This window comes from Musa acuminata, chromosome BXJ3-2, assembly GCF_036884655.1.
Source record: "Musa acuminata AAA Group cultivar baxijiao chromosome BXJ3-2, Cavendish_Baxijiao_AAA, whole genome shotgun sequence".
Classification (NCBI taxonomy): domain Eukaryota; kingdom Viridiplantae; phylum Streptophyta; class Magnoliopsida; order Zingiberales; family Musaceae; genus Musa; species Musa acuminata.
In genome coordinates, this window is record NC_088350.1 from 31699807 (window position 1) to 31725399 (window position 25593).

Here is a 25593-nt window from a genome sequence, read left to right on the forward strand (position 1 = left end):
GTCTCGTAGTGAATCGTTTGACTCGGTCAGTCGTCCCAATTCCATAGAGAGTCATGCTGACACATAATCCAAGCATGTCACGCTCACGTGCGGGCCAGCGGAAGGAAACCTGGCCGTCCTTTTTTGTTCCGAATTGCCCACTAGTTGGGTGGAGGAGATACGATTCAATCACACGGAAAACGACTTAACGCTAATCGTCTACGTTACTTTGGCTCAGTGATGGAGCCGTCAGCGAACGTGTTTTGACGCGCTGCAGCTCTATGATTCGAGTTTGTCCAACCAACTCTCCTCACTATCATCACTGCGTAGGAAGAATTAATTGGGCTTTTGTCCCAATAAACATGTGACTTCTAGTAATGATTTGGCGCGTCGCGGTGGGGTTCGGTGAACGTTTCGGATGTTATGTTTGCCAACCGTCGGACTATCCACGTTGGGTACCCGAGTCGGGACATACATATCGGCACGAAGTCTACAAGAGGAGGGAGGAACAAAGTTTGAACGGGTACAGTCGATGGGGCAAATGCGTCGCACCATTCAGTGGTCGGTCACGGTGTGATGTTTGTTCCCATTGGATGTGGTGTCTACTTCTTGCTGTTCCATAAGAGAAATTACTCGGAAATTTAGGTTCCGGTCACCACCACCACCAAGCGACGGTTCAGTAACAGCCGACGCGCCCGTCTTCGTCTTACCGTAACGCGGTCAAGGAAATTTCCTATATATATATATATATATATATATATATATATATATATATCCACAAAATAAGTCATGCCGACTGTTTTTTATTATCATTTTCACGTTTTGTTGACGGTTTCTTTTTTTCTTTTAATGCTACGTTTAGTTTTACAATCAAACTTTGGTGTCCACCGTACAGTAAGAAGAAACTCTAATAATTTGCTTGTTCATTTAATTTTAGATTAAGTTTACATTGTTTTTTATTTGAAAAAAATATTTTTTTGATGTATTTAATAGTTTGACTGAATTTTAAAAAAATAAAAAAAATAATATTTTTAATAGAAAAATTATTATATCAACTAATGTAGATAACGTTCACGTGTGAATTTGAATACAATATCTATGTAGTACAATAATATATTAATAAATCTGATGAAGATCATATATAAATTAAAAGTAGTAGAAACTCTTTGATTTAAAAATAAGTACTTCTTGGCAGTCACGTCACCTACGATTCCTCCAATGAGTAAACAATTACTCAAAGAAAAACTATGATGATTAAGAGTAATTTATTAAAATTGACTCGGGTATTGACTTAAAGCAGGACTTAGTGAATATTAGGTCATGAAAGTCTACGACCTAATATTAGATCCTGAAAGCCACGACTTGGGTTACGATATGAAGCTGCGCTTTAAAGTATATATATATATATATATAATCGAAATAAAAAAAATTAAACACACCCCAAATGCAAAAAAGAAAAAGAAAAAGGGATTTTTCTTTCCCCGCCTGCGTTGCTCGCTCGCTTCTCCACCAGCGAACAGAACAAATTGGACTCGGTCGACACTGCCGTCCAAGTTAAACGTCTCCTTCTGAATCCAGCTAACGATGTCCTACCTTTACCACGTCCCCACGCGGCTACCATCATATAACACACGTTCATGGTGTCGTTGCATGCTCATCGTTCCTCCCTCCCTCTCCCCTCCCAAGTCTAAGCTCAGTCAAGATATCAAGCAGAAGCATAGACAGATCAATTCTATTGAAACTTCGGCTTCTTCCCTCTGCAGCCACCATCACTCCTTTCCCCGGTGACGGAGAAACAGATCAATTCTATTGAAACTTCGGCTTCTTCCCTCCGCTGCCACCATCACTCCTTTCCCCGGTGACGGAGAGGCTGACGGACTTTCTGCCTTGCACGAATCCTTCGGTAGGTTGATGGCTCCGAGCACCGTTCGTTAGGACTCACGAGTTCCCACATGAAGTCTCCGGTGCGCCTCCCCTTGGTTTGCTTCTTCTCCTTCTTCTTCTTCTGCTTCCGTTGCTTCCTCGATGTACCCTGCTCGGCTCTGCCGCAAACCGAGCGCAACGCGCTCCTCAAACTTCGCGCCTCGCTCGCCGTGCGCGCCAAAGACTGGAGGCTTCAAGCCGATCCCTGCTCCTCCTGGACCGGCGTCGTCTGCCGGTCCAATCGGGTCGAAGAGCTTAACTTGACTGGCCTCCGACCGAACCGGTTAGCCCGCGCCGGCCACGTCGTCCCCCGCCTCGCTCCCGATGCCGTCCTCAACCTCACCCACCTCACCTCCCTCGACGCCTCCGGCTTCCCGCTCCCCGGTCCCATCCCCGATGACCTCGGCAACGTCTCCTCGCTCTCCGTTCTCTCCCTCGCAGGAACCGGCGCCTCTGGTCTCATCCCGTCGAAGCTGGGCTGGCTCGGCCACCTCACCGCCCTCGACCTCTCCGGCAACTTCCTCACCGGGTCGATCCCGGTGGAATTCTCCGGGCTTCATAACCTCACCCACCTCGACCTCTCCTCCAACTATCTCTCCGGCGCAGTGCCGCCGTCCCTAGGGGAGCTCCGGCAGCTCAATGCCCTGATTTTGTCCAAGAATATGCTCTCGGGATCGTTGCCAGCGGAGCTCGGCGGCCTATCCTCGCTCGTCACCCTCGACCTCAGCTTCAACTGGCTCTCCGGTTCGCTGCCGGAGGTCGTCCTCTCGAGGCTTCCTCGTTTGCGTTCGGTCAAGCTGGGCCACAATAACTTCTCGTCCAGTCTTCCCACTTCGCTCTGGGATCTGGCGCAGTTGGTACATCTGGATGTCTCATTCAACAACCTCGCCGGTATGCTCATGGTCGACGCCGTCGCGCGCAATAGCAGCGCTAAAGGAGGCGTCTTTAACGTCTCGAATAACCTCTTCTACGGGTCCATTTCTTCTGAATCCAGCAGAATTCTACAAAGATATGAAGTGGTGGATCTCTCGACCAATTACTTCGATGGAAGCGAACCCGTCGGCTTTAGCGATGCTTCTGTTGCTTTTAATTGCTTTAGCAGTGCGCGGGACCAGAGAAAGCCTGCTGACTGTGAGACGTTCTACACGGAAAGAGGTCTCCGTTTAGCCCTTTCATCCGGCAGGCGGAGAGAATGGCGTTGGTGGTACGCCGTGGTAGCCGTAGTTTGTGGGGTGGCGTTGCTCGCCGTCGCGGTTGCAGTGCTTGTGCGTTACCTGACGAGATGTGCAGCGCGTTCCGACGGCCGAAAGGATACCGGCAGCAAGCCTGCTCCTGAAGAGGAGGCGGCAGTATCGCCGTCGCCACCGCCTTCTGCTCCAGACACAGTGAATTTGTCAGCTTCGAATGGTGCTCTCACTGGCACGACGTTGCCGCTCTCTGTTGCAGCTCCGGTGAACCCACTTTCTTCGGATGACGGTGTCACCAACACGACGCCTTCACCCTCTGCTGCAGTGACGGTGAATTTGCCAGCTCCGGGTGATGCCTTCACCTACGAGCAGCTGCTGAGGGCGACGTCGGGTTTCAGCAGCATGAACCTTATCAAGAATGGTCACTCTGGAGATCTCTATCATGGTGTTCTGGAAGATGGGGTTGAGGTGGTGGTGAAGAGGATCGGTCTGCTAGCTGTGAGAAGAGAAGCATTCTTGACCGAACTGAAACTTTTCGAGGATTGTTCGGGTGGCAGATTGGTTCCATTACTTGGGCACTGCTTGGAGAATGATACCGAGAAGCTTCTCGTGTACAAGTACATGCCAAATTGCGATCTTTCTACTGCTCTGCACAAGAAATCCGGGCTAGAGGATGGTTTGCAGTCACTGGATTGGATAAAGAGGCTAAAGATCGCAGTAGGTGCTGTGGAAGCTCTGTGCTTTCTGCATCATGACAATAACCCTCCTCTGGTTCACCGGTATGGATGATCTCATCTTGCTTTCAGTTTCATTCCTAATTTACTGACTGATGATCTGCATGAAGAAACATCACAACTCTTCTTGTGTTGACTTCTGCTGGCATTATTGTCTTGAGAATTCATATCTCAAATACATCTTTCGACAATATCATAAGCTCAATCACTCCATGTTTTGGCTGCAGAGATATTGAAGCCAGCAGCATTCTTCTTGATGATAAATACGAAGTGCGGCTCGGAAGCCTCAATGAAGTTTGTGTTCAACAGATTGATGTCCGCCAGAATGTCTTGACCAGGATCTTCAGATCGGCACAGTAAGTTCTGAATACCAGTCTCGATTATTGCTTACACATGGTTTCTTCTATATGGGTTGATAGAACTTGTACGACATGGACTTGTTCAAAAAAGAAAATTTCCCTTTCTTATTAGGACTTCAGTAATTTATTTTCGAGAAATTTGTCGTCTTTCATTCATTCATTCATTCATCCCAGATGTAATTCAAATGTATCATGGTTTATTTGCTAGGACCAATCAGGTTTTAAGTGTAAGAAAGGTGTCCTGTTTAAGGTATCATCCCTTGATTGTATTGCTCCTCAAATAGAGATTAATGTTCCTACTCCCAAGAGTAACCAAAGGTAATAATGGTTATTTTGAAGTAGAGCTGTGAATTTTAACACACACACACCACACACACAACATATGTGCGAGTAGATGCCCAGTACCATGACATTTGTTCTATGTCTAACACAAATGGATATATGAATCATACCGTAGATGTATTGTTGCGTATTCATTAAATGATCAGGTCTTTTTGTTCTCAACTTTCTCATGGATGCAAATGTTTGCTTTGATACTACTATATCTCCATTCCAGTTGTCTTCATTTGTTCTGCTTCATGGTTTCCAAACTGTTACTCATCTCTAATTAATTTGTTTTCTTCCGTCAATGTGCAGGACATCTCGTCAAGTTGTTTCCGGTATGTATTCTTGCTTAAAATGAAGAAAGAAAAAAAAACTCAATTTTGTGTTTGTTGTTTCCATTAAAATGTTCTGGTTGAATGTGCAGGCTTGTCTACAGCAACTAGTGCTTATGATATATATTGCTTGGGGAAGGTGTTACTGGAGCTGATCACTGGAAAGCCTGGGCTCAGTGGCTCTAACAATGCTGCCACAAACAAATGGATGGAACACGCTCAGGCATACATTACTCCCTTTGACAAAGAGCTTGTTTCGAAGATCATGGATCCGTCCCTTATCGTGGACGAGGACCACATGGAGGAGGTTTGGGCAATGGCGGTCGTCGCAAAATCCTGTCTCGACCCGAAGCCCTCCAAGCGACCGCTCGCGAGGCACATCCTGAAAGCATTGGAGAACCCTTTGAAGGTGGTGAGGGAGGTGAATTGTTCCAACAGTTTTACGTCGTCTTCAGGTTCATGGCACAGTGCTTTGCTTGGAGGCTGGCGGCATAGCCTTTCAAGCATCAGTCTTGTGAGGCCAGTGGAGGAAGATCGGATGTCGTCAAAGCAAGCAACCACGACGAGGTCTCATCGGGGTGGAGACGATCATTCATTTCCACAGAGCAAGATGTCAAGGGAGATCCACCCAGAGCCAGCAGGACCAGCTCAAGATCGATCTTAAACAGGCTTTTCATGCCTTGGATCAAAAGCATGGCAACTGATTGCCTCAAATGAAGCAAAGATCAACCATTTTGCGCATTGTGTGTCAAATATGCACTTCGATGTAATTAGTGGATAAAAATGTCTCTTTGGAGAATGCAACTGTTATGATTATATTAGCAAAGGCAAGTGATGCTGTGGTCTTAAAAGATATCAGCAAGCTGCATCTGAGACTTCAATCTCCATCTGCATATGAGCAAAGGTAGTGATTCATTATGTTCGCTGCTCCCAATTTAAAAAGATGTTCTCACTTTGCCAAGCAACACAACAGTCGTCGAGGGTATCAAATAGAACAGTTTCACTACCAAACCTTGAGAATGTTTTCGTTTGAAAAAAAAAATCACCATTTTTGGCACAAATCTGAGAATCAAACACTTCATGAGCAACTAATGTTCTTTGGAATCATCTTCCGTATTAACCTTTAGCTACAACTTTGTTATATCATGTTAGAAAGCATTTGAAAGGTGACTAACTATTATGTAAACCTCCAGGAGATTTCCTGTGAATGCATCAATTTCATGTCGGGTCGCAGTTCCATCTACACTGACTGCAGTTGTGAGAGATTTTCCTATACTGGTCCAAGAATATCAAATTCATGGGGCATGTAATCTTCATTTGGACTGTAGTATTTGTCAAGAGAGTGCAAGCTCAAGTTTGTTACTTGTCTTGTGTATAAATAAGCAAACCTCTCAACCAGCAGAAAAGACATCCGAAAAAAAAAAAAATCACGGAACAAGCAAGAAAGAAGGAAAAGTATTGTGATTGACGGTAAAAGGAAAGATACCTGATGAGCCAAGCATGAGCTTTGATAACCAGTCTTCATGAGCTGTCCCCATACCTTGTGAAACTACATTGACAGAATATATGTTGAAAAAAGAGACTAAGCACAAGCAGGAAAGTATCATGACATTCTCTTAGGTAATTTATTTCCAAATGACAAGGAGAAATTAAAGACTAACTAACAGTATAAATGATTCTAATATTCATAAAAATAAAATATTCCAATGAGTTGTGAATATCGAGAGAGAAAAAAAATTCTTTTGATAGGATCAAAGTAATTGTTCATGATACACATACTAAGTCTCTCTTTGAGAAAGCTGCATCTTCAGATAAGTGGAGATTACCTGTTGGTAGAATTCCCTCGGGGTATATTTGATGCCCTTGCTTATCTTTGATAAGGGAACATCGACAAATATTCTTTCTGATTTGATTTGATCCTAATAAGTATGACGAGCAATAGCCTCGACATGATGTGAAGCCTAAAGTTGTAACAAGTGTATCCTTTTGTAGTCTCGATTAACTCTTCACAAAAAAGACTGTTCTTATACAGGTTAGTCCAGAGCCATCGAGCAGTCATATCATAACAATAGCATTACAATTTGATCTAATTCATCTCATATTTAGCATGTTCGATGACATTAATTAATATGAGTCGTCACCCTCCAACCCTAAGCAACAACTTCTGAGTACTTTTTGGAAATTTAGACCATGTAATATCTGAGTTAAGTGCCATGGCAGGATTATTCCAAAACTTAGTTTGACTCATCTTATTTGGTGCACTTGCAAAGTATATGTGGGTTGTCACAATCCATGGAATGATGCAAGCATTGAGAGTTTGATCCAAGCTACTTTCTATCATCATTCTTGCTTGATCTTTGCATTTAGCATACTGTCTTTCACACATTCTGAGAAGCATCTAGCTTAATCTTTGTATATACTCTTAAAAGGCAGAATATGTGAAGAATCAGCGACCATCAACAACCAAGTTATATATCTACTACTGGGCCGCAGAATACCTTAACCTACTGAACTTGATATACTGTCAAATCTGAGACAAGTTTTCTCCCAATTCAGACCAGTCACCTGTAAGAAACATCTTGATATATACCACCTTTGTCCCAAGCCTTTCATGATAAGCAATCACTACGGCTTCCCCAAGTTCACATGCTTCATCTTAAATATTAAGGTAATAGCAACAGGGCAAAGGGCCAAAAAAAGAAAATGAAAAGGAGCAATTACTTGCAAAGTGCTAGTAACCTTTTTGGAACTTGGCCCTCTGTGCATGGTCACAACTTATTCAAGAATTTATGATTCTTCAGCATTGTCCTCTTGTAGCTGTTCACTGTATCCATCAAGGTTCTCAGATGTCACAAAAAGACTGGCAATTAATGATCATGACATATACAAAGCCAAAATGTCAGATAAACTCTTAAGAAATTTATGTCAGGTAAATTATAAGCCATTAATTCGTCAGAACTAAATAGGAGATATGCACAACCACCTTTACCACCAGATGTTGTAAGAACATGACCCTTTGATGAACTTGTCAAACTGCCTCACTTTCTGGACAACCATAGATAGCAGATTTGCATTAGGTGAGCAGGATTTTCTGCCAACCAAATTGGCATCTTTGGTCTACATCTATTATATCGAGTTACATTCCCAGGTTCTCTCAGTGAGAGGACACATCAGTAACCTCCTTATGATCGATACTGACTACCATCTGAGATCTAAAATACTTATCAAACCATCTCAAATTTATTTTCGATCTCTGTCGACAGAGCATTAGATCTCGCTGCACAGAGGATGACTTGTGTCTCCAGCAATGAACTCATGGGCAATTCTTCGAAGGGGCAACTGAAACTCCAGAGAGAAGGTAACAGATCGGGGCAAAAGCAAGACGCACAAACCGCAAGCACAGCCACCAAAACCCGTGCTCCTTCGAGACAATTGATTCGTTCATAAATAAGTCAACTCAACAGCCTATTGACGATGTCTCGCGACGCTGATTCCAATTTTAGGTTCGGTTCAGACATTAGCCGGTTCGATTTGTCTTCCAACGATTTCCTCTTCTCGTGCAGGGAGAATAATCTAATAGATTTACAGTCTGTTAATGGACATGTCTACATCGCTATAGTCAACGGTTAAATTAATTGATTAGATAGTGTGTTTTTAAGCTGTCAAAGTGAGACAAGTCAACGTCGACAGCCTCCAAGCGAGAATCCGTGCTGAAGGCAGATTAAAAGTCGGATCAGTTTCCATCAGTCAATATACTCACGTAGAGGTATTCTTCTTCGTCTCGTGCTAAAAGATTGCAGGGAGCTCATAAGCATGCACGCATACCTTCTCGTTTGAGTTTGATGGAAGATTTAAAGCAGAAGAGGCAGAGGAAGCAGAAAGCAGGTGTTTCTAATATAGCATTTAGCAGGTATTGTTTGCAGCAGCAGAAGCATCTTTCCCTCTATCCGAGCGTAGATGGTATCAAGCCATGTCTTCTCCCACGATAAATAAAGACTTCAATATATTCCTTCTAAAAGCTATAGAAAAAAAAATCATATTTTTAATAATATGATATCGATTAAATCAACTGATAAAGATTTTAATAATTTATCGTTAGATCTTTGTCGAGAGAACATTAGATCTCTTCTCAAGGGACGATTTGTCTCCTTCAATGGACTCAGTGGGCCATTTCAGTGCATTCGATGGAACTACAACCAGTCTCTTTCACGGCACACCATTCACATCCATTGTATCCCTTACACGCCTTGAATCCACCAATCGTCCATTTTTTTTATGAATACAAAAGATGAGATTTTTGCTCGATTTATATGACATTTAGACAAAATAAAATACTAGGAAGAAATTCACATCCAAGATTCACTAAAGAGGAATGCAGTTTCAATAGTTCTTCACACTTCAAAGACATTAACAACCTTGCTTATTGATAGAAGATAAGATTTCCTTAACTATATGAGGAAATCTCTCTATTCTGTTGAGAAAAATCCTCTATTATGTTTAAGGAAATCCTTTCTTCTAATTTGTATAAATAGGAGAGGGAACATGTTAATGTATTGAAGCCAAAAGCTATTTCATTTCTAAATAAAGCTTCTTCTCTTCTTCAATAATTGTTCTTATCTTCTATTATTTTCATCATGGTATCAGAGCAGTGAGAAAAGCGAAGTTTCGCTCTTGCCTTTGGCTAGCGACTAACGTCGTTGAGAAAAGCGAAGCTTCGCCCTTGTCTTCGGCCAGCGACCAACGTCGCTGTAGCCACATTCCTAAGAGGCTCCACGGCCAATCCTCATCTTCCTCACCGCAGTAGCCTTCGCTGCCTTCGTTGATCTGCCAAAAGACGGTGGACTTAAGGAGAACGAAGGGCGGACTTAAGGAGAACGAAGGGAACGCCTATGCCCTCATAGCAACAACAATCGCAACAGTAGCAGCGATCTGCTCTTGCTCTACTCACAAAGTCACTTGCTTGTAAACCATTATTTGCATTGATCCAAGATTGGTATCCTTATCAGGAGCACCATCTTGCGGGGGCATGATAGAAGATAAGATTTCCTTAACTATATGAGGAAATCTCTCTATTCTGTTGAGAAAAATCCTCTATTCTGTTTTGAGAAATCCTTTCTCCTAATTTGTATAAATAGGAGAGGGAACATGTTAATGTATTGAAGTCAAAAGCTATTTCATTTCTAAATAAAGCTTCTTCTCTTCTTCAATAATTGTTCTTATCTTCTATTATTTTCATCACTTATTGCCTCGGTCAACCTCAAAGAGAACCTATTTCGGTTAAAACACCGAGGAAAGCAAGCCACGCTTCGATGTAATTATCAATGTCTAAATTGCATGCTCAAAGTAGTAGTAGTAGTTGCAGTGCATAGGCTACCTTCCTTCATCGATGGATTCATCTAAAATTGGTTGGGAAGGTGAAGGCGTTCTTTCGGTGTCGTTCAGCATGCTTGTGTTTGATGTGCTGGTCTCCGGATTTCCGGATGTTGAAGGCTTGAAGAATCCACTTGGAATGCTACTGCTGTCATTGGACTGCCAGTCTATAAGGTATCCAGGTCTTGACTTGACTTCAGCTACATCAAGATCCCCTGTCAGCATGGCCACCACCCGCGACATGGAAGGGCGTAGCAAAGGAGAGGCTTGAGTGCACAACAAAGCTATGTTAATAAGACGGATCGCCTGTCCTTCATCGTATGACGACAATGTTGGGTCCAATAGTTCCAATTCACACTTCTTCTCACGTAGATTCCAAGCCTATAAAACATGGACAAAAAAGGTTCAGATCATATATCAAGGTGTAAGTACAATGCTTAATAGCATGGTTTATTCGTTTTCCATAGTAGATTATCCAACTGAAAGAGTCAAGTATAAATTCTATGCAACCGATAGTTTGCAAAGTTGATAAAACTTAGCAACCCACCCATTCAAGAAGATAAACTTTTGCAGGTTCAAGGCTCTGATCTGCATTGGATCTCCCAGAAAGTACTTCCAGACATACAACTCCGAATGCAAAGACATCAGTCTTTTCCGTGAGATGCCCTCTCATAGCATATTCCGGTGCAAGATAACCTCTTAAAAAAATTAAATACAATTATCCCATTGTAACATGATACAAATTGCAAATCAAAATATTTAGATGACATAATTGAAGTTAAAACAAAAAACAAATCGATGCATCATAAATAGATAAAATAAGAAGATTATGCAAATGTTGCATGGATCTTTCTTACATTGTACCGGCAACTCTTGTGCTGATGTGAGTCTTCTTGTCATCGTAAAGCTTGGCAAGGCCAAAATCAGATATTTTGGGATATAAATCAGCATCAAGGAGAATGTTACTGGCCTTAACATCTCTGTGTACAATTCGTACCCTCGACTCCTCATGGAGATAAGCTAGACCTCTCGCCGTGCCCAAACATATTTCGGAGCGGGTAGACCAATCTAGGTGCAGATTACTCCTACCTGAATTGTAACAGCAATGACATGAATAGCTGACTTTGTGGTGACATGCTCACAAGGTTAGCAAATAATAATATTAAAGTAGAAAAGGTCAGATATCAAAATAAGTTTCTGATTTTTTTCTTTTTCTTTCATTTAAAATGTTGATTTCAAGAATGTACCAAAGATTGCCTGATCAAGGCTCTTGTTCTCTAGATATTCATAGACCAAAAGCCTTTTGCCTCCCTCGACACAGCAACCATATAACTTCACGAGATTACGGTGCTGCACTGCAGATATTGTTGCAATTTCTGTCATGAACTGGTGTTTTCCTTGGTTAGAAGTTATGGAGAGTTGCTTCACAGCCACAACTCTTCCATCAACAAGGTTTCCCTGCAATAAAAAGTAGACTCTGCATTGACACCACCAATAATTGAACACCATGTTCTTGATGTGTACAATAGTCTTGTATGCTGATACACAAATTTAGTATTTTGATCTTGGATCAGTTCTTTCTTCTGATGATGTGATAATTGGAGAAACAAGATTCTCCATCCTTCTAGTAAAGAAGCAACAAATTGATGCTGAGAACCTACTGGTGAAACTTGAAGTACAGGATTTTGATTAATTGGTCCCATAAAGGATTTTAATTTATTACATAAAATTGATAAAAGTATCGAATAAAGAATACAACTGATGCTAGCAGTAAACAATTGCCTAAACATCACTGAAGCAGGTCATAAAGACATTCCAGATGTACAATATTTTTCATGCTAAACTCTGTATGTTCACTAGTTGTTAGCTACAATTTTAAATTTCACATGCATTTATAACAAACGTAAGAAATAAAATATCCATCCTTTTGATGCCAATTTTCAGATAGGTATCACCATTGCTGGTGTAAACCCAGATGAACACATTTAACCATGATCTTTGATCCTTTTATCTCAAATATTCAGCAAATGGATGGCTGCTTTTCGAAATTTAAGTTCTGACTTTATAAGTTGTTACCATAGAAATAAGTTCTGACTTTTGAGTTCTGGCTTTTCAAAATTGAAGTTCAGACTTTTGAGTTCTGGCTTTTCTAAATTTAAGTTCTGTTATTGTAAATTCAAGTCCTTTTGATACCAATTTTTAAACATGATCTTTGATCCTTCTAGCTCAAATATTCAGCAAATGAATGGATGATTTTCAGAATTTAAGTTCTGACTTTATAGTTGTTACCATAAAAATAGTAACATATTTCCAACATGCATTGGTGCATCTGCAGAAATTGAAAAAGATGCTCACCTTAAATACTGGACCAAACCCTCCCTCTCCTAGTTTATTGGAAGGGTCAAAGTCTTCAGTAGCACTTCTCAGTTCAGCATAACTAAAAGTATCTGGCCTGGAACTCATTTCTAGTAATTCTGCATTATATAGTTTCAAGGGGTCAAAGTTCATGAACTACCCTTTGACTTCTGAAGCTTTTATGCATATATATAAATATCGATATAGAAGAAAAAGTTGTACCATCTTCATCATCCTTGCTGAGTCTTTGCCTCTGCCAATAGATCAAAATCCCAAAGACAATAAGTAGAACTAAAGCTCCAATGCCAGAAAAAATGCCAACAATAGTACTCTTGTTACTATTTTTTGATGCACTAGATGGTGGCTCGTTGCTAACAGTAGGAATGAAATCTGAAAAGTAACAGATAAAATAAGAAGCTGGTATGGTGATCAACCGAATAAGTGAGATGTTGAATCTTTGCATACCATAAGGATTGACACTGATTGCCGAGACAGATGGCCCATAATAACCTTGATCAGGCACACAACAAGTACCTTTTCCAGCCCAAAAGAAATGAATCTCGAGAAAGTTATCTGTCACTGGAACAATGAACTTTCTAGTAACAGCCGTAAAGGAATTTTCTTCAGCTCTTATGTCAAAATCCTTCAACACACGATTCCCCTGAAAATTAAAAGAAAAATGAAGCACAAGAAACTCAGATGCAGCAAAAATCATTCACAAAGAATTTTTGCATGCTTCAGTTCAAACAATAAGCAGGATCAAATGCTTCATTTTCTTTCTTTATATCCTAAAAGCATGCCCATGAGTTTTTGTTTATGCAGTCACTCTCGGCACATATCCAAAAACACACATGTCAGTTGCTTACTTGGATATAAATGTCAAAAATTCTTCTTCCAGTACTTCTCCAAGTAGGTGGATCAAATATCTGTGTCTCCGCAAAATGCAACATGACTGTGTAATTTCCATTCTCAAGGCCGAGCCCGTAATATCTAAGAGATGAGGGACTAATTCTTGCAGTCTGATATAACTCTGGTTCTTGAGTTTTCTGGAACTGGGATGAACTGTATAGAGTATATTCAGCATTTGAGGCATCTTGAAAGCTTCCAACAGTGCTAACTGCCCACTTGTTTGTTTCGGTCACATAATAAGAAGCACTACTCAGAGTTCTTCCATCAATTTCGTACAGAGTCCCATCAGAAGATGTGACGGTTTTATTACCACCACAATTTATTGCAAATGAGGAATCTGTTAACCAGCAATTAATACAGTTCAGAACTTCAGATTGTAGTTATTGCTAACAATATCTTAAATGAAACAAACTCATGGTAAGGAAAGAGGGAACTTACAAATGGGTACCCTATGATTGCAAGGAATATCTCGTTGCAAACAATTTAATCCTGACGCCAGAACACTGTACACAACAAATTAGTGATGACTCTAAAAGATAGAATTATGTGGACATTCAATGAATACCATTGATGGTAGTAAGTACCTGTTATTGGAACCACTAATCACGAAGTTGTTGGCTACCAAATTTCTGTAATAAGAAAATGTAGAAGTCAGTAACTGCAGTTCCTAAGGTCTACAAAGAGAATTGTGTATCGGAATTCAGAAAGAAAAAGGGCATACAACTCATATAATTAAGTGCTGGATAAACAAGTCCAGAAGGAGAGATTTGATCATGTTGTATATTTAAATACATGTTGTCTAACATTTATGTATCAGCTCAAAGATTCCTATTTAATAATCATGCTTGACAGATAAATTCTTGCTTCTGAAGCAAAAGAAGATCATGCTTTCTCTTAACTGAATCACTAGTTTATGAATGGTCATTCCATCATCTCTTTTTCTAAAGGCATTGTATTTTACCTTTTTTCTTTGTAATGGTAGTGTTTACGATTCTTTGTCGTTTTGATTGGAGTTGGTGTTAGAAGTTATAGGTGAAGAAATTTATTGCAGGCATGTTGTTGAATTTAGGCTGTGCACCTCAAGTCGATAGACTTCCCTTCTACATGATTGATAATACATTTCCTTCTACATGTTTTATACATTCCAATGAAATAATACATTTCCCTCAAAATAAATGATTCATTGATAAAATTTTATTTAGCTATAATAATAAAAATACTTATACAATACACTTCTTACCCGGTCTAGGTTGGATTTGCTTGGGGCTTTATAGGTATAAACTGGCCTCAGACCATAGTGATCAGATGGCTTAATGGGCCCTGTACATACACCATTTCATTTATGGTGTCTACTTGATCTTCTTTATCTTTGACCTTGGATTTAATTCAATGGAAAATTTGATCAAAGACTCGATGTTGACCACAACATCATCAGCAATGATATAGGACAAAGTCAAATTTGGGCATGGCTGCCCCTTGCTAGAATCTATTAGGCTTCCAACTTCAGCACAAGGTTGAACCGGCCTTATTCATATATAGTTTAGGACAAGAAATGGACCTCAAGTGCCATGTCTACTAATGATTCAGTATGGGATCTGTTACACAAATGCTATGAGCACCTTCTGCAGCAATCTGGGGTTGTTTCCTAAGCAAAGGGCTAGGATAATAGCACATTGAGGATGGCACTATTCGTAGTTCGAATTGGATTCAGTTTAATTGGGTTTAATCATACGATGCTAACCAAAATAAATAGGAGAAGCCCAGAAGGCAGTTTGTGGAATTTACTGATTTTGAAACACTTGATCCATAATGGTATGTCTATGACAGAACTAATTTTGACAGATTTCTCAACCATAAAGGCAGATTTTAGTTAGAATTGCCTAGAACTAATTGAACTCAATTGGATTGAACAACTTTGACCAATTCTAGACAATTTAATTACCTCAAGGAAAACGGTAGAAAGAAAGGGATGAAAAATAGCAAAGTCAAGATGGAAGGAAAGGTTTAATAAAACATGTGAATAAGAAATGTTGCTTTGATTGTCTTTTCTATTCATTATAATCATTGTGTTTGCTGTATACAATCGTTGTTACATTTGTCATCCACCAGTAAAATAGAGAGAAAACCATACTAGGAGAGGAAAGGAGTAGCACATAAGCTCTTAAAAAAATAAATAGGCACTGACTTTGAATAAACTATATCTTTTCTTGTTTTGTATTATCTGATACTTCACTTGTGTAACAATTAAAGAAGCATTTGAGCTACAATGAGATCATCATTATTTTCAAAGCTACAGGTGGATAAGGTTTAATTCTTTTGTAGACACATAAAGCATTTATTTAGTTCATTAATATTTTTGTATGTTTGATTGATGGTTATTATATAACACATATAACTTATGAATACATAACATTTTTTTAATGAATTTTTACATCATCATCCTTAATATAGTTTATCTTTTACATTTCAATTTCATGTTTTTTTTAAGTTAGATATTCTACAAAACTATGAATGTAAATTCTTTTAGAAAATAACATTTTCATTTTTCTCAATTTTTTTTAAAATTTTCAATATTTTCAGTTTGCAATTTTTTATTTTTAACTTTTGTTTGGTAAATTGCAATGTTGCCGATCTGATCAGATAATCTTGCTGACTCAGTTGTATCATCCTTCACTTATCTCTGCAAAGTATAAATGAAGTATACATTAGCCTTATTATTATATGAAGATGATTTTGTTTATTTAAGCTAACCATTCTCTATTAGAAACCATATTTTGAAAGTTCTAGAAGTCTCTTTTACAGATCTAGCTTAGTTTAAATCTATTTTTGGCATCTTTATTCTTCTCTTCTCTATCTTTTCTCCTTGGAGGACCTACTTCCCTCTGAGGAAAAGTAGCTCTCTAGTGGGAGGAGACCTCCCTTATCAGAAAAGCATGCATGGTACTTCCACAATGCAATCGTCCAATCATCGAGCTTTAACATTTAAAAAAACAGAGACTCATTGTGAACTTGTTTGTCCAATCATTCCCATCTTCTTTAGCTATCTGCTCCAATGACAGTCAAAAAGCTCTAATATCATAGAACGCAACAGAAATACTCTAGTTCTACAAAAAGTAGTAAGCAATATGTAGCAAAACAAAAGTCACAAACATAAGAGTTCTAATTATATTCCAACATACATTTTCAGATTTTGTTCACTAACCCATGAAGGGAAACTTCCTCCCAGTTGATTATATGATAAGTCACTGTAGGAAACACAAAACACAGTCAAATACATATAACAGCAGAAAGAATCAATTATGCATTAAAATTAGTTTAAGAAAACAAAGATTAATAAATTTATGATCTGCAAATAAGATTTTGATAATGATGGATAGACGGATGATAGTTTGTCATTTTACCCAAATCTTAAGCAAGTAGGAAAGAGATTGCAGGATCACATAAAAATCATCCTAAATAAGTATCTAACAAACCAATCAGTTGAACATACATATTAAGAAGTGATTCGCTCTTGCTAGTGGGCAAACTACCGGATAAACTGTTATTTCCAAGAAATCTGCACAAGATGTTAGAGAAGCACAAATTGTCCGACCAGATTCAATTCTCAGATTCTTACAGATAACCTTAAAACTATAAAAATTTCTTACAAGGAACTTAGCAAGGTCAAATTGAAGAGAGACTGAGGAATTTGGCCTGTCAGATTGTTGAAGCTCAAATCCCTGTGCAAGCAAAGATAACAGTATCTCACTGTAAAATCAGACTATAGATTTTTATTTCTTATGAACTAGTGGATCTAAAAAATCATCATTCAACACAATTTAACATCATCCATAAGAGTCAAATTATGTGGACTTACAATCTCTGCAAACTAGTGAACCGTGAAAAGTCTGATGGCATAATGTCAGATATCCTGCAATTCCTCAATATTCTGTATGAAGCACATGATGCTTAAACATGTCAACTGGTTTCACAGTCCAAGGAAAAACAAAATAGAAAATATTTTGCAGACAGGGGATATTTGTACAATATGCTTAGTGATGATAGATTACGAATGAATGCCAAAGATGAGCTCCCATTTTGTATGTCACCAATCCTCCTGCATATGAGCATGAATTGTAAAAGAAGTGATAAATACTGAATAGAAGTGCTATACCAGACCACCTGATAAAAATTATAAAAACAAATAGGAATGAATCATACAGATCAGTCACTTTGGTCATATTGGAAAGACTTGAAGGGATTGGACCTTCAAAAGAGTTCCCTTGAATCCTCCTATCCAGAAAATTTAAACAATTAGAACGTTTAAGAAAATAGTACTAGTATCACGTGAAGGCATACTTATTTGCTAAAAAAAGCAGAATGATGCCATTGTGTGAAATTGAAATGTAAATCAGGCAAACAACTTTGGAGCAGCATAATTTAACACTGTCATGAAGTTTATATACATTGGTCAAACTTATACAAAGGACATATATAAATATATTTTGCATGGGTAGGCCAAGTGTGAATATAGGATATGAATTTTATTTATTATATTACAGTTCAATTAAAAATTCATTTACTGGTGGAGATGGTGGTCGTGTTGGAGGTGTTTCGATAATATCAGCCAATGGTAGTGGTAGCATGGACAGCAACAAAGCAGCAGATGTCAGCATCAGGAGTTTCCATCAGAAGTCCTTTTAGAAGAACTTGGAAGGAGGTCATCACCTACTTCAAAAAGGAAGATTAGTTCTCCCAAAGGCCCCTTTAGGAAAATGTCAACGGATATGCAAAATTTTACAAACAAAATGTTTTCTTCAAAAGTCGTGAAGTCCTTTAGAAAACCTAAGTCAAAACTCATAACCATCACATAAGGTGATTCTGATTTTAGTCATAATCTAGCAGCTACTTGAGAAAGAGGATAATGATAAATAATCACAAAGAATAGAAGAGTAAAGATGATATGATAAGTAGCATCAAAGTTTTAAATTTATAAAGCTGAAGATGTACTGGTAGTAGACATAGTTGGCAGAGGATGACCAAAAGTAGCAATAAACTGCTGGAGTCTGCAGATATGGCATGTGCTGGGACTCCATCTATTGTGCTACTCAATGATCAATACAGAGGTCAGATGTAGTAGTCAAAAAACCAATATAAACAATGTCAGGATTGACAATGTCAATGGAAGAATACGAAGATTGAGAAATGATAGAAGATAGCACAGATCTTCTACCCTATTGACCTTAATGACTATGTTGATATCGACCTAGTTGATTTTGCTTCTTCAACAGCTTGGTTTCCTTGAGATGACCAGTTAATTGCAATAGATATGGAACTATAAGATAGAAGAGGAACTAGTTATTGAGTGCTAGAAGGTGGTCTATTTGTCAGAACTAAAATGTGTTGATAACAGAAGAAATTCAATTAAGGTACAAAGTAAAAAAGACAGCCTCCTCCACCACAGGCTTCATAAAGATGACCACGACAAGGAAGGAAATCATGATGTAGAAGCTGTCTACAAATTGGTTTAAACTCTAATTGATGATATGGACTGAAGTAAGAATTTACGTAACTTGAGATCCTAGTAGAATTAGAGAATCTTCTTATTCATTAATAACTCTCCAAAAATTCCATAAATTGCACTGATTATTTTACATAATGAAAAATCTTTTGGACTATAGTGAAAGTTAAATAAAAGCTCATTTTGTACCATCCTTTGGCTTCATATTTGCAATATCTCTCAAAAAAATTACATATTATAGCAACTTTTCTGTAAATAACAAGGCATGGCACATGGCACATGGCACAAAAATCTGATAGATAAATGGAATGAAGGTCCAGTTATAAATGTTATATAAAAGCTTTCTTTCACCCTTACAATGTAGTTAGATTAGTCCGGCTAAAGTCTGGAAATTTGCCAGTGAAATTATTGCCAGAGGCCCACCTGACAAGATTAAAATATCATGAGCAACATTTAAGCAGGGAATCTTCAAGATGCATATTAGGAACAGTCTTACAATATCTGCAAGCTGCTAAGTCCTGATATCGTTGATGGGAACTCACCACTTGCTCCACAGCTATCAATATATCTACAAAGAAATAACAAATAATGAGCCTAATTATCAACTTATAGTGTTAAGACTTAGCAGTTAGGACTTTTGAAAAAACACAAGGCACATAAGAACAGCTAACAATTGTTGAAGATTGGTCAGATTCCCAAGCTCAAGAGGGATTGGACCGGTGAAGTTATTCGTTCCTAGACTCCTGCCAACAAAAAAATCATGTTCTTTACTTCTTCTTTTTTCCAGTAAAAGTATATTTATGATGAAAGGTGTACATTGATTGGAAAATAAAACTCATTACTCCATGATATGATAAGCATGCATAATTTCTAAAATTAAAGAAACAAGAGATAATAACAAAACTGAATATATCTACCACCTAAGAAAGTTTTTGTTTGGAAGAAAGATAGAGAGGTTATCTCAGACTATTGTTCCTAAGAAAATATGAGACAAGAAAAACATTAAAAAGATAAAAGATAATTAAAAGAAAGAACAGAGGAAGAAAAAGCTACAGAAAACCTTACTCTTTACATGCTGAACTAATCAGATCAACTGCTGTCAAGGAGGGCTCCTAAAGACAATATTGTTCCTCTCATATCATATAAGCCAACACCAACAGAGTACTAAATGCATTCCCCTATCCCTTCTGCTTATGGAGGACCTCATAATAGCAAATACCCAGCAATCTTCCTTTTCCCAGCTGGACTACCTTGTCACTAATAAGTCAGTCAGAGACCTCATCTTCTCATATTCTGGAAGTTGAACCTATTAACTCTAGGTAGCATTCATCATCAAGTACCTTAAATGGCACTTGGCCTGTTTTTCTACTTTATTATTTCACAATTTTAATATACAAGTAATCTGGAACCAGAGTGAATGTTCCTAGCTATAATCGAAATCCCTATTCACTCTTAGAACTTCTTTGCTTCAGTTAATTCATAAAAGTCTGTGGTTATCAGCTATTGTCTTTTAAGACAAATGGGGCCATGGTACAAAGAAAATTTTGAAAACAGATGCCCACAAGAAAGAGAACATGAACCAAACACAAAATTGCAGAGTGGTGTCACCACTAGGACTGATAGTATCATTGCCTTACTGTGGAAAGGTGATTTGTGTTGTTATAAATTACATAGTTCTACATACCAGGCAGACCTGTATGTACCATCCAGTACATTCCGATCCGCATGGTTACCGGCATGCGGACTATCCTAAATTGAGTAGTCGACTTCCAAAACAGGGCTTACCACCCGGTAAGCCTGGTGAATCGGGTGATGAGCCCGATTCTTTTCTTGTTGAATAATTTTAATTTTTTTAAGACCTCAATAACCAAAGGGCCCAACCCACCCCTGTGCACATCTCTCCTCTTCTCATAGTCTTCCCTCACCTATGGTCATCGTATGTCATGCCAGTCTAGCCATGGAGTGGATCCATACCGGTCTAGCCATGGAGTATGGGTCCTCCTCCCCCATTCTGTTTCTTTTCAGCTGAAATGCGATCAAACAGTTACTGTAACTGTAACCCATCTACTTCTAAGTTCTTTGCTTTAGTTCAAATGGCTTTTATAACTTCTACAACTAGGTTTGCCTATTTCCCATATCAAGTTATCATCTTTGATGGATTTAATAAATATGACTACTGAAGCAGTCAAATGATGACAATCTTCATATCTCAAGATCCTTGGCAAGTAGTAGAAGGCACCTATCTAGAACCACATCTAGCAAATGTTTCTTCAGAATGGACAGAAACACAGCAGAATCAATATAAAAGGATTATTAGCGACAAAAATATAATTCAAAATGACCAGTCATGAGTAATCAAATATAGTTATCCTAGAACTTTTGCTGTCACAAGTGCCAAAAATTATAAACCAACTTTTAAAGTTATGATCACTTTGAGATCATTTATAACATGGGAATAAACGAGTAGGAAAGTATTCAAGATTTGCTTACTAAATGCCTGTCATCTTGAACGTATCACTAAAGATGGAAATTTGGTTCACAGATTTCCTAGAATTCCTATTAAGTTCAATAACATTGGTGTTGCCACTGAAGAATCCTAAGATATTTCAGTCTGTCCTTTGAACCAATAACTTCTTTGGAATAACTTCAAGAAAGTAGAGGAATCCGTTTATATAGGTTTCATGGATGGAAATGAAACTACAGTAAGATATTGCCTATGCAGATAAATTGGTAATTAGCTTCTGGGGAATACTCTCAAATAGGTATGCTACTGAGTTGATGGCCACAATTCTGTAGTTGCAATATTTCCAATTTGTAGACTGGATCTATGGTTTTGAATATTTAGCAAATGTGTGAGACCAGAATAGTGGAACAGTTACATGGCTATCTATCTATTATGATGCTTTTAGGAGACAAGACAATATCATTTGTCGATAGAATGAATCTGTGCAAGTTACTGTAGTGTAAGATACAAAAAGAGAAAATTTCTTAAAACCACAATAGTGATCAAGGTAATGATCTTTGCATTTCCCCCGTAGAAAAACCAACTCTACTTGGTGAAGAAAACAAAGTTGAACTTGACTGCTATTTGTGAACTTCAATCAGGGGAATGAAGACACAAAACAACTCATATTGGTAGCTAAGAAGTAAAAAGTTTAAATTAATCAAAACGAAAATTAACACATGCGCACATTTTAGCTTTGCCTTTTGTTTGCAGCCTTTGAAGTTGAATCCGATGCAACTCCTATTGGGATCGAAGTAGATCTAAAATAAATGGGATAAAGTTGCTTTCCGGTAGTGTCTATATATAACTTGGGCTCTTTCATATCATCCTAAACTTCTAGGAAGATCCATTTCCCAGCTAATCATTCTAGCATGGTATTGGAGGTAATGGAGTTTCGATGTGATTCACCCACACTCATGGTGTTGATCCTCCCACATATGGGTCTTTGTGCAAAATCTATTAATATGTGGCTCGCGCCACCATTGCTTGCACTTGGGTCTGCATGCCAAGTCCATGTAACCCTTCATTGGCTTGCACTGTTATCTTATATTTGGATTCATGTGTCAAGCTTATTAAAACTTTATCAGTTTGAATGTGAGAACTGAGAAGAATTTAGAGTTTAAATATAAATCGAATAGTTTCCTATGAACATAAGTTTTTAGGAAAAGTGGCAACCAACTCATCATTTTATCACTTTCTTTAGTGAAAGTTTAAATATTGATAGAAAACATTAGTCAACTAATGATCGAAACTGTTTAATTCTTTAAGTTTAATTATTTTGTCATCATTGCATAATCCATAAAGTGTTTGTTTTAGATTTTGGTCATGAAGCTCCTTGATTTTGAGATGCTTCAGATTATATGCACTAAGTGGATTTCTATCTTGAAAATAATAAATGGAGTGGGAAGAAAAAGATAGAATAGAGATGGACAGGAACTTATGGAGGTGACTTTATTAAGAAGATACTTCAGTGTTATAGCATAGAGAGCTATATTAACCTTTTCTTAGCCTTTGTTTATGGTCAAATGAAGACTGATATAGAGATAAATGTCATAGTTGGACATTAACGAAGGAATATGGGCTAGATTCCTGCGACAAGGTAAATTACTTGCTCTTTAAATTATTTATTCATCCACTTCATCAAAAACATAGATAAATGCCCATCCACTATTTGGTCATATATTCTTTCCAACACTAATCTACTCTTTTGATGAGATAAATAACCTTCTCACTCTCCCACAATAACTGCTAAGAAAAGTTATAACATTGCAAATGGACATTTCTCTAGTGGGTGTGAGAAGCATTACTTATGCAACTCTTAGACTAGACATTGGAGGCATGTTAAGAGTTTCTCATTTTTTGTTGAATTGATCACCTCTAAATCATGTCCCATAATTTATTTTATAACTTCTTTTGGGCTTTTTCCCTGTCAAACAGAAGAAAGGATAAAAAAGTCACCCCACCCCGTTTGATAGTTTTGGGCATTATTGGTCTTTGTAGAGCTTCCCACAATGCACCCTCTCATCTTTTTTCTTTATGTACTGTTCCTCTTCTACTGCAACTATTGAGTTCAATCCTATGGCACCTAAAAACTTATATTCTTCTACATAAATTCATGAAAACAAAAAATCAGCGACACCTTGATACACAATAAAAGTTGAAGAAGTATGATAATTGAAGTCATTGATTTCTTACAGCGAGATAAGACTTGTGAGCTTGCCAAGTTCCTTTGGTATGGACCCTGATAATGCATTTGCACCGAAAGTCCTAAAAATGGGAATATGAAGTTTATTACTATGTCAACAAAGTATAATGAGGGGGAGAAACGAAAATAAAGAACATCACTTGTTTTGATAAGCAAAAAAGCAATTTTACTTACAAATATTTCAACTTTGTCAAGTTTCCAATAAATGCTGGCAAAGGACCAGTCAAATAATTTTGATTTAGATCCCTGAAAGTTTTCATTGCATCAGCAACCATTAAACGGTATCTCAAAATTCTAAGAGTGTGTTTTTTAATATTCCTCTTTTTTCTTTCTTTTCAATGTTTTTTCATTCATTAACTAAAGACACTTTTCTTCAAAATCTAATTATGTGCTGAAGATAAAGTTGTTAAAAATGATTATAAATAATAAAAAACTGCGATGAACAAAAGCCATGTTCGTCTTTACAAAATAAAAGCAAAAAGGAAATAATTTGTATACGAAATGTCCACAGACTTGTATAGAAATATGATGTGCTTGTGTGTGGATGTGAATGTGAAAACAGATACCGACTCAGTTTAGCTAATGAATGAAGACATTGGATGTGAGAACAGTGCATACAAGTTGAAGAGGTACGTCAAATTTTGCAGCTCATCTGGGATTGCCCCCTTCACATCCAAGGCGTGCACCCTACTGCAATAGGAAACACATGTTAAAGAGGAAATAAAACAACATATATAATATGATCTCCAAGCCCAATAATAATTGGTCATAGATATAACCAAAATGCAAAAAATTGCAAATATGCGAGCGATGTAGTACACATTCTCATTAATCACAGGCGCAGTTCTTCTCCTCCTTCAAAATTTCGGAGACAGTGAACGAACTTTGAAGAAAAATTAGGAATAACATGAATAATACAATTGTTATACATACAGATCATAAACTAAGAAGTTTTCGAGACAAGTAGTGATCGATAAACGGAGAAGTTGAGAAAGCAAGACGAAGATAAGCGAGCGGAAATTTACAGTTGAACGATGTGGCAAGTGGTGGCGTTGTCGTAGGAGCACTCGCATTTGATGCTGGGGCTGAAGTTAGGGTCGTCGAGGGCGGTGGAGTCGATGGCGGCGCCGCTGCAGGGCTCTCCGCTGATGTTCCACGCCGGCGACGACGTCGCCGAAGCCGTCCATCCCCATCTCCCCAGGATCGCATTTAACGCGGCAACTGAACGGCCAAAGAGAAAGGTTACAGATCGAGGCAAAAATAGACGCACAAACCGCAGGCACAGCTACCAAAACCCGCTCTCCTCCTTTGAGACATTTGATCTGACTTGCATCATAAATATTGAAAATAATGTTGTTTTTATTAATTAAAAACATAGGAGGAGATTAAGCATGACCAAATAAGCCTCTTCAATTGTCTTCCTTGCAGGCGATTGCGATTGAAGAACAACGATACACATTTTAATGATTAATTCTTATACAAAATAACCTCAGGGACTGCAGGGAGGTTGTAAGCACGCATACCTTCTGCTGGAACAGTCGTAGCTCCTTCAAATCTGTCGAGAAAGAAGAGAAGGCAGAGGAAGCACAAAACGAGAGTTTCCCTGTAAGAATCAGCATGTCTTTTGTGCCGCAGCATCTTTACTTCTCCTATCTCTGCGTACAGAATGCCTACTTCAGCTGTCTAATGATCAACACACAGGAGGACGAAACCACGAACGAGTGACGAGAGTTGAAACCATCGACCAGAATTAGGGAACTTACTAGATTGGTGTGGCTGGGGACAAATCACTGTCGCGATGTTTAAGACAATGTCTGAGACTATAAATAGTATGATGTGTATATATATATAGACACGTCGCACTATCTATCGCGCATGCTGGGGAAAATGTTGTGCGTTGACTCGTGAACTT

At 38.4% G+C, this 25593-nt stretch overlaps 2 protein-coding genes across 3 annotated transcripts; one reads left to right on the forward strand and one right to left on the reverse strand.

Annotated features, from left to right (window-relative positions):
• The first annotated feature begins 1624 nt into the window (after positions 1 to 1624).
• LOC103975301 (probable LRR receptor-like serine/threonine-protein kinase At2g16250) lies at positions 1625 to 5691 on the forward strand. Its single transcript, XM_009390226.3, has 4 exons — positions 1625 to 3868; positions 4051 to 4179; positions 4819 to 4841; positions 4931 to 5691. Exons 1-4 carry the CDS (start codon positions 1932 to 1934, stop codon positions 5500 to 5502), a joined length of 2661 nt encoding a protein of 886 aa, XP_009388501.2. The 5' UTR covers positions 1625 to 1931; the 3' UTR covers positions 5503 to 5691.
• A 123-nt stretch (positions 5692 to 5814) lies between these two features.
• LOC103976219 (probable LRR receptor-like serine/threonine-protein kinase At1g56140) lies at positions 5815 to 25492 on the reverse strand. Of its 2 annotated transcripts, none has more exons than XM_065139550.1 (26): positions 25445 to 25492; positions 25205 to 25336; positions 24707 to 24902; positions 24300 to 24371; positions 23856 to 23927; positions 23672 to 23743; positions 19644 to 19715; positions 19469 to 19540; positions 19330 to 19395; positions 17673 to 17744; positions 17497 to 17568; positions 17329 to 17400; positions 17120 to 17191; positions 16963 to 17028; positions 16652 to 16717; positions 14057 to 14101; positions 13911 to 13975; positions 13430 to 13809; positions 13029 to 13224; positions 12786 to 12953; positions 12564 to 12682; positions 11456 to 11666; positions 11066 to 11297; positions 10756 to 10906; positions 10213 to 10589; positions 5815 to 6387 (listed from the first exon to the last, which is right to left on the reverse strand). In XM_065139550.1, the coding sequence occupies exons 2-26, from the start codon at positions 25317 to 25319 to the stop codon at positions 6360 to 6362; spliced, it is 3129 nt and encodes a 1042-aa protein (XP_064995622.1). In that variant the 5' UTR covers positions 25320 to 25336; positions 25445 to 25492; the 3' UTR covers positions 5815 to 6359. The 2 variants fall into 2 exon arrangements, with proteins under 2 accessions (XP_064995622.1, XP_064995623.1); XM_065139551.1 differs by lacking the exon at positions 25445 to 25492 and having other exon boundaries at positions 5815 to 6160; positions 6325 to 6387; positions 25205 to 25427.
• Between the last annotated feature and the right edge of the window lie 101 nt (positions 25493 to 25593).